Source organism: Polistes fuscatus, unplaced genomic scaffold (genome assembly GCF_010416935.1).
Source record: "Polistes fuscatus isolate 324 unplaced genomic scaffold, CU_Pfus_HIC Scaffold20, whole genome shotgun sequence".
Taxonomy (NCBI): Eukaryota; Metazoa; Arthropoda; class Insecta; order Hymenoptera; family Vespidae; genus Polistes; species Polistes fuscatus.
The window spans coordinates 463010-476320 of record NW_025113097.1 but is presented as its reverse complement, the minus strand read 5'-3'; the positions used below and the strand labels follow the sequence as shown (position 1 = coordinate 476320).

The following is a 13311-nucleotide window of genomic DNA, read 5'->3' as shown; positions in this document are numbered from 1 at the left end:
ACATTAATCTTCTATTATATAACGATAAAGAGAAAAGGATAGGAATGACGAGATAAAAAAAAAAGGTAACAATTTGTACCCTTACTATTTTTTATTTTTTTTTTTTACGTTGCATACAGGTCGCACCTTTTAACTTTACTATTCGAATTGTTCTCGATTGCATTGAAATATTTTCAAGGCGTGTCGTCGCATTGCGTGCACCGTTTACTTCATTAATAATCAACGATCTTATACAATAAATTCAATCATGATTATTAAACAGTTTGTATTTTCCAAAGCATCATAGATGATTTAAAATGACGCCACCGCGTCATATGTTTCTCAGAAAGAAAAGAATCAATGGGAGATCAAAGTTAAAGTAGGATGACATCACGAAATAAAATTGCGATAAAATATGAAAGAACAGATCTTCTCTCTCTCTCTTTCGTGCTCGTCACTCAAAGACTCTCATTATTATACTCGATCGTTATGACATTTTTAACTATCGGAGAAATAGAAAAAAAAAAACATAACTTCAAAAAAAAGAAGAAAGATATAATATATAGAAAAAAAAATTGATAAATGACTTGGTTCGTAGGAGCTATTAGATAAAATGAATTCTAAGAGTGAAAGAAAGAGAAAGAGAGAGAGAGAGAAATATTGCAGAAGCGATTAATTTGAAAGAACGAATACTCGTTCATTCTTCGTCTAACGAGCATAGATTGAGTGCTTTTCTACGTTCGCTATTAATACTTACACGAGTAAGATTGGTGAGTACGTATAATGCGCAACGCCGAATTATTTCTCTCGCACTTTCTTTATGCGTTTCGTTTTTTTATTTTTTTTTTTTGTAGAAAGATCTCGCGAATTGCCTTTAGCGAGAAAACGATCGATTCTCAACACACCATGTAATTAGATAGTAAATTTGTAGGTATTATGTTTCAAGTTAAGTGTACGATCGTTCCCACCTACTTCTTCTCATTATTTTCAATCCTAAAAGACGAACAACAAAATGTGTCGAACAACTTCGATAAGAAATTAACGACGATAATCATTCGGTGTCGCGTTGGCCCTTTTTCCTTTTCTTTTATTCCGTGTAAATAGAGTAAACACTGTTACCGATAAAAAGAACAAAAATCGAGCTATATAAATGAACATCGAAAAGGTCGACGTTATAATTGAAAAGGGGGAAGATATCGTTGCTCGTAGTAGTAAAACATCACTGGAAAATTTGCATTGCTTTACGATTTCCTTCAGTGATAAGTGAAAGAAGAGAATCTACCAACACCAAAGCCGAACAAAAGAATATAATAATTTTCTATGGTGGTGGTAGGGGTGGTAAAAGAAGAAGAAGAAGAAGAAGGAGTCCTTTTGAGTTATCTTTTCCTTCTATCCATTACTCTGGTACAAAGAGACTTCTATTCTTCTTCTATTTCTTCTTCTTTTTAAAATACGTCGCTGTAGGAAATGAAGAATCTGTCTCTTCTCGTAATTAAAATCGGATTTATATCATAATTACAATAGAGAGATAGACAGCACACCGTTGCTTCGCGACACTTATTTCTTATTACAGTTTTTCTTCTTTTACAAACATTTCATTACAAATAATATCAGTTTTGAGACCATTATTCAGAATTATTTATTCGGAACCGCGCGATGGGTTAATCCTAATTTTAATTTCTTGTAATTTCTTGTAAATCTTGTAATTCTTTTGGCGCGTTTGGGAAAATGCGATGGGAGTGAATTTTTTCCGAACGACGCCACGAAGTTTGTCGGTATTTACGATGCGCGCCAAAGCAATTTCAAATTTACGGCATGATCGATCGTCTACAATCATTCATTTTCGGTATCATAAAACAATAAGTTTAACGATGGTAACGCATATAATAGGAAATAGTCGCTCACTTTCCAACTATAGTTATCGCGAATAGTATTATAGTATAATAGATTCGTAAATTCGCTTTGAAATTCTCCAAAGAAACGTTTGCATTTGCATAGGCATTTCTTCTTCTTCTTCTTCTTCTTCTTCAGTCTTTTGAGAATATCCTTTAAAAGCATCGAACGAAAAAGATAGAAAGAGAGTAAGAGAGCAACCAAAAGCTTTTGTTTCCACTTTAACTCTTGCCGACTTGATGAAACAAAGCTCGTCGTTGTACCAGCTGCGACCACCAAGATTTCCAAAAGGGTAACTTCTCTTAACTTAACTTCGAGTCGTCTATATTGTTCATAGACCAATACAAAATATGCAAATAGAAAGACGAACTGGTATCTCGTAATAATAATAAGCTAAATTTCATATTAGATTTTACCTTGACAAATTTCGAAGCATTCGAATCGACAATTTTCCTTATAGATAAAGGAAAAAACAATATTTAATGTTACTGCTGTTTTATTCCGAAAATTGAAAAAGTATGCATGCAAACGGGAAAACACAAATTAGTGTTATATAATAATAAATTAATTTACTATTAGCTTTAAAGAATCGTCAATATTTTGGAAACAAATGAAAATGTCTTTTTTAAAAACGCGTTATTTTGTCTTTGGTATAAAAATAATATTGTTGCATTTATTATTTTACTTTGAAACATCGCGATACAATGTTTAATTGTACCGAGAACATAAGCTGCCTATCCTGATATAATTCCGATCGTTTTCATAATCCTTTTTTAATAGTCCATCATGATTGGTCGTGTCGCGTCGCGACCAAAAACCTATTAAATCGTATGAAACAATTGCGAGCTTTCGCACGAACATTGCAATCCGTATTTGTCATTGATCGTATGCAATTGACAGCTAGCACGCGCGAGATCATTAAAATGACTTATTTATTTGTTTATCGATTATTCATTCAGCGAATGCAAGTATATTATATTCGAGAATTATTCATATTTTTTCAAATTTATCACGAATGACAAATATATGTGAACCGTGATAATTCAAATTATCCGAGTCATTTGAGAAATGTATGTTTAACTAAAAATTATTCTTTAAATGTTTTTAATTACGGATTACAATTATTTTTTTACAATAAGTAATACAATACATAATAATAATTATGTATTATATATTATTATTCATATTATATATTCTTATTTTGAGAAAATAATATATGCATTTATATTATACGTAATTTTCTTTTATAGATAAATCGTTCGATAGAAAATATTTCAATTATCTGTAATAAATTCTTATAAAGAATTCAATGAAATATCGAAAATCTCTCGCAATTTGATTTCCTTTTTTCACGTTTGTAAGTACAATATCGTTATTATATTATCGACTATAACTTTCATTTTCTTTTTTTACCGTGTACCTCTTATCCCAAGAGGTAAAGATAATCCTTATTGAAAAAGAACATATCTTTCGACGGACTATCTTTTACGAAAATATGTGTTCGGAAGAACGAAGATGCCATTATTAAAATTTCTTTATAAGATTATCCAACGAAATAAAATATATATTTATTCATTAAATTCGCGGATAAAAATTGAAACGCGAGACACGTATTATATTTTTGATTCCACAAAATGTGATCGAACAATATGCGTATGTGCGCGTATAAACACAGGTGTCTTTTAATATACGAGAATCAAAGAATCTTGTTGAATAAATTTAAAATGAAAAATATATAAGAGAAAAGGAAGAGGAAAAAAGAAGAATAAGAAGATATTTCAAATCGAATAGGGATGTTGGGACCGTGTCGAGTAAAAAGATTCGAGTGTGAAAGAACAAGGATGAAAGGGAATGGATACGAGTGAATTTCTTTTCGAAAATTCTTTTCTTTTTGGAAAGAAGTTTTCATTAGGAGTCAAATAAAAAAGAAAGAAAGAAAGAAAAGTTTTGTAAAAGCCATATCGTAGGATGATCGTGTAAAAAAACACAATGTTTCTTCGATGAAAGCTTCGTTGTATTTTTTCACAATTCAGGATGGGTATGACATTGGAGAGAATGGATGGTAGAAACTCAGCCGCAAAATAATTGGCGAACGTGTATATCGCCCGCATATATCGGTTTAGTCGCGAATACGCATTCGCAGGTGTTAGAATTAGAGAGGTTCGACTGAGGATAGTATAGGCTGGCCACACCCTCGTTGTTACTGCTTACACACAACCTACAAGAGCCACAGAGTTGTGGTCGATACGTTTGATCCGAGTGGCAAAATCCGCTCCATGGTTTAACCATTCTCTCCCCTATTCCTATAGTTGCTCGTCAATCGACCACGCTTTCCCTACTTTCCACCATCAAAAATAGAAAAGAGAACATTCAATTCGGCTAAACGATTTTATACTTATTTTTCTTGTCTTTTTTTTTATTTTATATAAAACTTTATTTAGCGACCACTTTCAATAATAATAATAATAATACTATAATTACATACATAATAATAATAGAATAATTTGTTGTTACTCGAGCATAAATCAAAATACCGTTCTCACCCAGGTATCCTTCCGAATCGTTAAAAGTGAAATAGCGTAAGAGTCTGACGTAAAAAATAAACGTACATAAAAGTGCTTTTTAGGAATTACTCGTTTTCAGCTTTAAGTAGTATACGTAGGAATCTAGTCAGACGTAAAGTACTGTAAGTAAGCCGATCATTGCAAGTAGAAAAGATGTACGCTCGAGTATACGTAGGATAATTCACATATCTATATACACATTCGAGATCGAAAAAGGAAAGTACAATTTCGAGAAGATTAAGTTTATCGATTATTTATCTAAAGGAAGAACAAAAAACGTGCGAACAAACGAATACGAAATTTATCGAATTTCGTTAAAACGTTGAAAGTAACCAGAAAGTATAAAGAAGAAGAAGAAGAAGAAGAAGTAGAAAAAAAGAAATAAAGAAGGAAAGAAAAGAAAAGAAAGTAGAAGAAGTATTAGAAAAGTTAGACGTTACTTAGAAAGAAAATAAGAGACTGAGAAATAAAAAAAAAGGAAAAATCGCTTGTTGCTTTACCGCCACTTGAAAATCGGTTTTATTTAAGAAACGTGCCGTTTCAGAACCTCATTTCGAGCACGTACACGGCTTGCCAAAGCGAAACCTGAAAAAAAAAAAAGAGTAATCACCGTCGTTGTCGCGTTCGTCGTCAGATATGTTGGGTGTTTTAGAATGAAAGAAAGGAGAAAACACGTTGGGAATTTCAATGTGAGGGATCCACTAGCGCGTTTTCTGAAACGTATACGAAATGTTGAATGACATCGCACGATTTTTGCGATCAAGACAATAAAATGGTCTCAAATTCTACGCGTATGTTTGCGTCTGTGTGTGCGCGTGTTTGATACTCTTTCAAGAAGTAGGGATATAAGTTTCTCCTCCCATTTTTCGTTGAGATGTTACGTTTGGCTTCCAGCCAAATGCGATCGTGTCTGACTACTACTCGACTTCTACTACTGTCCCCTCTAAGCTCGCCGATTTTCTACTTTTTATCAAAAGAAACGAGAGATAAAGATAAAAACAAAAAGATGGAAATAGCGAGATAGTAGAAGAGAGAGAGAGAGAGAGAGAGAAAGAGAAAGACAACACCAGAGCAAAAGCAAAAATATTAGAAGATCGTTCAAAGAAAATTCTCTCCCTCTTTGAGACTATCTTATTTTTGTTCTATTTCTTTCGCATAATATTCGATGGAGATTAAATCGAAAGAATATTTCGTTCGATTTCATCTATTTTTTTGTTGGAATGGAATCTAAATGAAAATTCTTCACTCCCGAAATCTCCTTTGTCTCGATTTATTCGTTTATATTATTTTATATTTTTTATTTAGAACGGGAATTTTATCCGTTGGAAATAATCGCTCATGCGAGTCGCGTTCTATATATCTATTTCTCGCTTATAACTTTGTATTTTTATCTTTTTTTTTCCTCGTTTTATTCTTTCCTAGGCGAATTACGAAATCGAATCGATCAACGAACGATAAAAGAGAGAGAAAGAAAGATTATCGCGTCGCGGTAGGTAATTCCGTGTCTCGATTGAAAAGGAGAAAAATAGTTTCCGGTAAAGAGAAAGGGAAGAAGAGGAGGAGGAGGAGGAGGAGGAAAATCATTGGCATCGGCCTCTTTTCAGATTTCACGTGGATAAAAAGGGAGATGGCGCGAAAGATACTTGTATAACGCGTATAAAAAGAACGATAAACGGATTACAGGAATGAGAAATCAAAATAAAAATATACAAATATTCAAAAAGTTAGAAAAGCGAGCTATCGAATAAAAAAATTTATTTGTGTTTTCTCTCATGGCCGTTGCATTATAGTAACAATTCATAGGAATAGCGACAAACTGATATCGTATTTCACCGTCTCGATTAAAGTAAATACTTTGATAGTACAAACATATACACACGCGCGCGCACGCGTAGACACATATACGTACTTATGCAGATATAATATCTATGTACATACCCTCTTTAGTCATCAATCGAGCTGCCATACGTTGTTAATCCATGAAAATTCTCGCGAGGGAGGATAAAAGCAAAATATTAAAGGGTCCCAAGAGATATGTGTGTACACACTGTGATCGTCGCGGAAAATTGAACTTTTAAACTCGTCCTTTGGTTTATCTGCTTAAACAGGATTCACTTTATAGTACAGATATATATATAGGCATAGAAGTTAAGTACATATTATATATAATACAAATACCTTTTGAGAACGAAACGATTATTTTTCTTCTTCGAATCTATTTTCAGCGGGAACGAATCTCGTGGGAAAATTTACTCAAAGTGTACGAAGGATCGTTCAAGATGTCAAGGATGAAGGAACATCGAGTGAGTATATAGATATTCTTTACTTTTCTATATTTTATAACCGAGTACAAATATATTCGCGCTTATTCGTTGATATTCAACGTTAAATCTACAAACAGTTTATTCATACGTATTTATACAGTAACCAGTCGAATGAACAGTCATTTACGATATATCTTTCTTTTAACCGTTAAATGCAAAGGATATAACATAGATTATATTATTATTTTATAAAGAGTGAAAATGAATGAAAGGAAAAATTCGTTTAGAAATAATTTCCATTGAAAATATTACAAATATACTCATATCGTTGAAATAAAAAAAAAGAAAAAGCTAATTTTGTCAACTCGATTTCGAGAAATGACTTGCGAGTAATTCGAAGAAAACATGGTATTTTATTTAATACGCGTCGAGATGCAATAATCCAAGCCAATGAATCTCAAAGACGTTTTATAAGAGCAATCGGTGGAAATAAGTGTTTGGCTCTTAGCCAATGCAGACAGGTTGTTAGTTTCTCTCGAATAGAACTCCTGCTGGACGTTGTCCTATCTATTCGTTTATGGGGTGTGAGAAAGGGGTTGAAAGGGAGCACGGAGGATTCGACTAACGACATGTTACGTGCCGCGTTAGCTCTATTAAATTTAGATTAACACTATCTAATTAACACGTTCCTTCCTGGCATGCCAATTCGATGCAACGTTAATGTAACAAAGATGCATTACTCTGTATGCGTGTAACAATAACGAGTAAGTTTGTTCCCCGTAAAAGATTTATTTTTCGAAAACACGCAAAAACGTTGGATATAATTAACTCATTGATCGAATTTGTAGGGAATTTGCGTAGATTCGTTTTAGTTTTAAAAATGAATCGTTCAAATTTAATCTTTAGATGTAAAAAGGATTATACGCGCGTACACTTGCTACACACCTAGGTGTAAATACACGTGAGGGTAAAAACACACGTTGCCTTATGAGTGTTTCATTCAAAAGAGTAAATAATTAATTATCGTAAAACTGCGACAAAACAGGATATCATATTATAATGAAATAATTATTAGAAATATAAATAAATTATTAAAGGTTGATCGGGTTTCTATATTACTTATCCCAATTAGTATTCGCTCGAAGATACTTTTTCTAATTATGATGGAAATTATTGGAGCATATAAGTAAAGGTTAAAAAAGGTTCAAACGAAAATGGCGAAAAGAGATTGCAGAGAGGAAGCCATGGAACGATAGGAAACAGTCAATCTTGGATAAATTCGACGTAACGAATAAAAGTACAAGCTGTCGGGCTTATCGTTGTATATCTATCTAGCAACGCGTTCCGATTTATTTATGTCGGCAAATTTCGTTACTATCTCGGTGCCGAGTTAATTGAGAATCAATCGAAACTAGGTTTCGTAGAAGCAGTTACGTCGGCACCGATTTAAAGGGTTCGCCTACCGTATCGAACCGGAAAATACTATACTCTCTTCCTAAAACCTTTTACGATAGTTACTTATAGTGTCAGATATACAGCGATAATAAATTTCAACTTGCTTAGGATTTAAATAACGAGCAGTACCAAGTTTGAGATGGAAGTAATTACTGGAGCAAGTATTTCCTATTTCATTTATTTTCGTAAAATAAAAATATCATATATATAATTTATTAATATATATATGATTTATTAATATTTATAACAGAAGTAGTATTACTGCGTCAAGATTTATTTGAATAGAGGACAATTGATTATTGAAAATCTTAAAAATAGTTAAATGAATAGCAACCATTTGAACGCATCGTATAAAATAAAATAAATTCATTGGGAAACTGTAACTATTATTTCGAAACTAAATATTCTAAAACTTTGATAATAGTCAAAGTAAGCGAAGTTTAGTCACATGCGAACAGGGTCGGTGGACAATCGTTTATCGAATTTCCAACTTATCACTCGCAGGTGGTCAAACGAAGGAAGAGGTCATCGAGACGAACGAACGACTGAGGATAGTCAGGATACGTCTCGAAGGAAGTTATGACACCGCTAAACGCGCTCTCGTCGAGCTTATGTGCAAGTATACGAACAGTAAACAAGTCCGTAACGTGTTCCAACGGTACAACCTCCTGAAAGTTATGATCAAGGTGAGGAAACTTCTATAGAAGCCCTTCGTAATTATACGTTTTCGACATTGACGTCTCTATTCCTCGTGGTTCTCCAATATTATTCTCTGAAAAGTAACTTCATCTATCTTGGTATAACTTTCAGTCTTATTTCTTTGGTTAATTCCTCCTCTACAACCCTTAATTTTTACCAAAAAAAAAAACAAATTTTTAATTAGATTTTTTTGCCATTCGAAAAACCGAAAGCTGCTCCTGTTTGAAAAAAGAAAAGAAAAGAAAAAAAGGAATACCCCGGTAAAAAGATTATATTATTAGGGATTATCTTATAGAATGAAATATTCTACAATTTATCGTTCTTACTTTCTTGGACCTACAATTACGTTGCAATTGTTCCGCTACCAAGATACAAGATTACTATTCCGAGAGGGTCTATGGTCTGACTAGTAACAAAGGACGATCGCTTATCGGTATCCCTCGTTTTCCCTCTAAAGGGAAATACCTATATATATGCGAATACACGTATATATATAACCATACTCGTACATACAACGTGAACTATCCCAGCATGAAATTAACTTCGCGCATGGAATTTCGTGTCCTACCCCTTATCCCTACCCCTTTTCCCTACCCTTCTCGCATACCTTTTTCAAAGATCTCTCTTATGAAACTACTATGTCATTTTATCGAGGTAATACGAGTTTCTTTAAAAGTTATCGACGTTATCGATACTCCCGATTCTGTAATTTCGTGTTAGAAGTAGCAGCGGCAGTAGCACCACCAGCACCAGCTGTGTGCATTTTTGATAAAACATTTTCGATATATATTAAAATATAAATTTTATAGTACTTATATATATTTTTTCTTGGCAATTTCATTTGCACGATTACGATATCTATTGCACACGGGAATATTCTAATTCGAATCAACGCGTATATATATATATATATATATGTTTTTTGCAAACAATTGTTACGCGACAAGTAGTTTCCTTAATTTTTGTTTCTTTCACCCTTATCTCTCGACGAGCTCGCAAAGTTGCTTGTGATGTGGTTTTGACTCTTATATATATATATGTACATAAAACACGTATACATTCAACAGTATATAAGTAGTAGATAGGTATATACCTGGTTTACCCCCGTAGTTGCGGTTTTCGTCCCTTTTCTCAGGATGTGATCAAACTAGAGACGCAGTACTGGACTCTGGTGGATATACCAAGGCAAGAGAAACAAGAAACGGTGCTCGCCTTCGTTCTGCGTGCCTGTTCCATCATGGAAAAGACTCACAAGAGTGGAGAGGGCGTGAAAACCTCGGCACGATTGGCGGAGGAAGCTGAGACGAAAAGGGAACGCATCGAGAGACTCGAGGGTGAGTAAACGCCATTATCGGGAGAACGGAAAAAGAAATGAACGGGGGAAACGTAGAAAATGAAAGAGATAAAAAGAAAGAGAGGAAAAAGAGGGACAAAAAATGTCTACCACTTTCATGATCCTTTCTATTTTTATTTCTTCGATTAATTAAAATTGGAGAAAAGAAAAAATATATATATGCGCGTGAGTGTCAAATAAGTGGTAAACGTTTATCGGATAATTTCATTTATTATTAGGAAAATATGCGCGAAATACTGTTGAATCAACTTGTTTCGAGAAATTGAATTGAGAATAAAAAATAATTCGCTATCGTTCGATGCGTCATCATCGTGCAATTATCAACAATAATGATATCAAATCAATCGTAATTATAATTCTTATTCCGTTGTAATTCCCCGCGTATATTAATTCATCTCGATATGTGTGTATATAATACAATTGATTATTATGAAAGAAAGAAAAGAAAAATATTGAATATTATTAAATGGCTCGTACATATTGCCTAAACAAATGTAGAATCGAGTTTCCTAGGAATTAATTAATTCGTTCTATTATGTCATTGACGCAGGTCTGACTACAGCAATGATCGAAACGGAGAATACCCATATGACCAATGATCTGTACAGGTTGCTGAAAAAGTATACAGGGCTAAGAAATCTTATTCGTGTTCTAAAGGTGCGTATAAAATAAATTTAACGAAACTATCATAGACTTGCTCCGATTTTTTCCTTTTAAATAAATACTAAAAAGAAAAAGAAATAGAGAAAATTGGTTGACTCCTCCCTAAGGATATAACAAGTATTACCTTTGAAGAAAAATAAATATAAAAATATAAATGAGGATTTTTTGATCGAAGAAACTATAGAAACTCGTTGAGAATGAAACTATTTTTCTTGTTTGTTTGTTTTTTTAATAGAGAAAGAGAATAAAAGCAGATATGATTTCGCGGTGTCTGCGGTAGGAAAAAGAAAAGGTTGTATCGGTTTATCGAATGAAGTTTAGATAGGTGGAAAGGAAAAAGATGGGCACGTTTAATCTTACAGGATTCGGCATAACATATGGCAAGACGTTATTGAAAACGATACACGTAAATCACCTTACCACCATGGGGATTTCTCTATTCCTAGTGTTACGAAGTAAATCTATCCGAATAGTTGGATACACGCGATTGGACGACGGACAGACGAACAGACGGAAGAAGAAGAAGAAGAAGAAAAAGAAGAAGGCTTGTTTTATCTTCTTCTCTTTCTCGTCGATAGAGAAAATTGAACGCCTAGAAAAATCCGGATTTACGCGGAAACGTTTCCCCTCTCCCCTTTTTTAACTCTCCAACGATAATAATATTCAAATATAATACTATGGAAATTGAATCTTGACTTCGTCGAAAGAAAACAAAAAAATAGATAAAGGAAAGAAATAAAAAAGACAACCTTTTCAATTACATTCGTTCGTTCTAAAAGTAATGCAAGATAATCATTCGATTAATCGAAGATATTAGATTAGCTAGTAAATAATTTAACGAGTTTTATTATTTGATATATGTAAATGTTATTTATTTTCATGCAAAATACTAGCATTTGAAATATAATTTTCACATAATTGAGATCGTCCGATTAATATAATTAAAAATCAATTATTATTTTGCATATATCAATCTCTCAAATTTGGATATATAAATATATATAAATGTATGAATTTTTGTGTATTATAGGAGGAATACAACAATTCGAAGATATATCCGATGTTTCCACGTTACACGATTCTGAAAGATATGATAAAAGACATAATGCACAATCCAGACTACATGGAGGTTTGTCACGAGTTGGATCAAGCATAGCGGCCGGACCCCCTTCACCGTTCGCCACGGATGACCTTATAAATCAAAGGTCATTTCGAGGCGCATCGGTGTAGGGGGTGCACAGACCATGGTATCACCTTATTCCTTATTAATCGAGATAATTGATTATAATCTTCGCATTTTCATCCGCTCTTACCATTACAGATTTACCATTTCTTTGTTCTTTTTCTTTTTCTTTTTCTTTTTTTTTTCTTTTTCTTTTTCTTTTTCTTTTTTTTTCTTTTTCTTACCAACAATTTATTTCTCTATTCTCACTAAAGAATGATATAATTAATTAGAAATATATTAGCTGTTTGATGATTTGATTTATTTTTTATTAAACGCATCATATCAAGACGATCGAACATTATCGAATGAAACGAGTTTTTCAACATTTTTCTAATTCAATGAAAATATATCTAAACATATCTCGGTTTAGCGTAGTAGCATAAAGAATTAAAATTTCAAAAATGAAAGAAAAACAGGAACGATTGTCCTGAATGCGTTCGTGATACTCTCATTTTATATAATTTCCTTTTGTTTTTTTTTTTCTTTTTTCTTTTCTATTTATTATCTATCACTTTATCAAGTAGATGTGTCGGAGGTAATAATCTTTTTAAAAGAAATAAGAACGTAATTAACGTAGAAGAGAAGAAAAATAAAAAATGATAATTAATAAAAGAAAAAAGGAACACCCTTTTGAATTCTGATATCGATCGGAATAGCCGCTTGCACATTGGAACACAAAATGTAAGAGGAAAAAAAAAACCCGCGCTTTTGTTCTTAAATGTTCGATAGCGCGGGTCTTACCCATACGTGATTTTTATTAATCAAAGAATATGATAAGAAGAAGAAGAAGAAGATCAAGATAAAAAGAAAAAATAAATTAAAAGAGAGAGAGAGAGAGAGAGAGAGAGAAAGAAAAATGCTGTTACCGTCGCTTGTAAAATCGAATTATAATAATTAGATAGGCAGGAACACATACACAAATACAGAAACACATATAATTCAATAATATAATATGCATATATATAATAATAATAATAGTAATAATAATAATAATAAGCGCGCATGTTCGTCCTTAAAACTGGACGCAATCGCGAAATTCTGAAAGACATAAATGTGAAAACAGGACTTCTCTCCTTCTTTGCTTCCTGCTCGAATTCGATTTTTGTGACAACGAGTCCACGTTATCACAATTATCGTATACTCTTCGAGTTTTTATAGGAAAAAAATAAAATAAAAAAAAATATATATAAAGAGACACAAGAAGAAGAAGAAGAA

The 13311-nt window shown here is 32.8% G+C and overlaps 1 protein-coding gene across 4 annotated transcripts in view; it reads left to right on the top strand.

The window, feature by feature from the left end:
• Nucleotides 1–13311, top strand: part of LOC122517453 — a 69025-nt gene that overhangs the window by 48020 nt on the left and 7694 nt on the right. For 3 of the 4 annotated variants that reach the window (XR_006303862.1, XM_043635841.1, XM_043635840.1), the window contains 5 exons: nt 6662–6739; nt 8660–8841; nt 9990–10188; nt 10759–10865; nt 11902–12118. Coding sequence is in view for 3 of the 4 variants with exons in the window: in XM_043635841.1 (XP_043491776.1) it covers nt 6662–6739; nt 8660–8841; nt 9990–10188; nt 10759–10865; nt 11902–12027 (692 nt within the window). In the remaining variant the exon portion in view is untranslated. Of the gene's footprint in view, nt 1–6661; nt 6740–8659; nt 8842–9989; nt 10189–10758; nt 10866–11233; nt 11599–11901; nt 12119–13311 lie in introns of those variants that run through there. The other variant, XM_043635842.1, reaches the window with a different exon arrangement.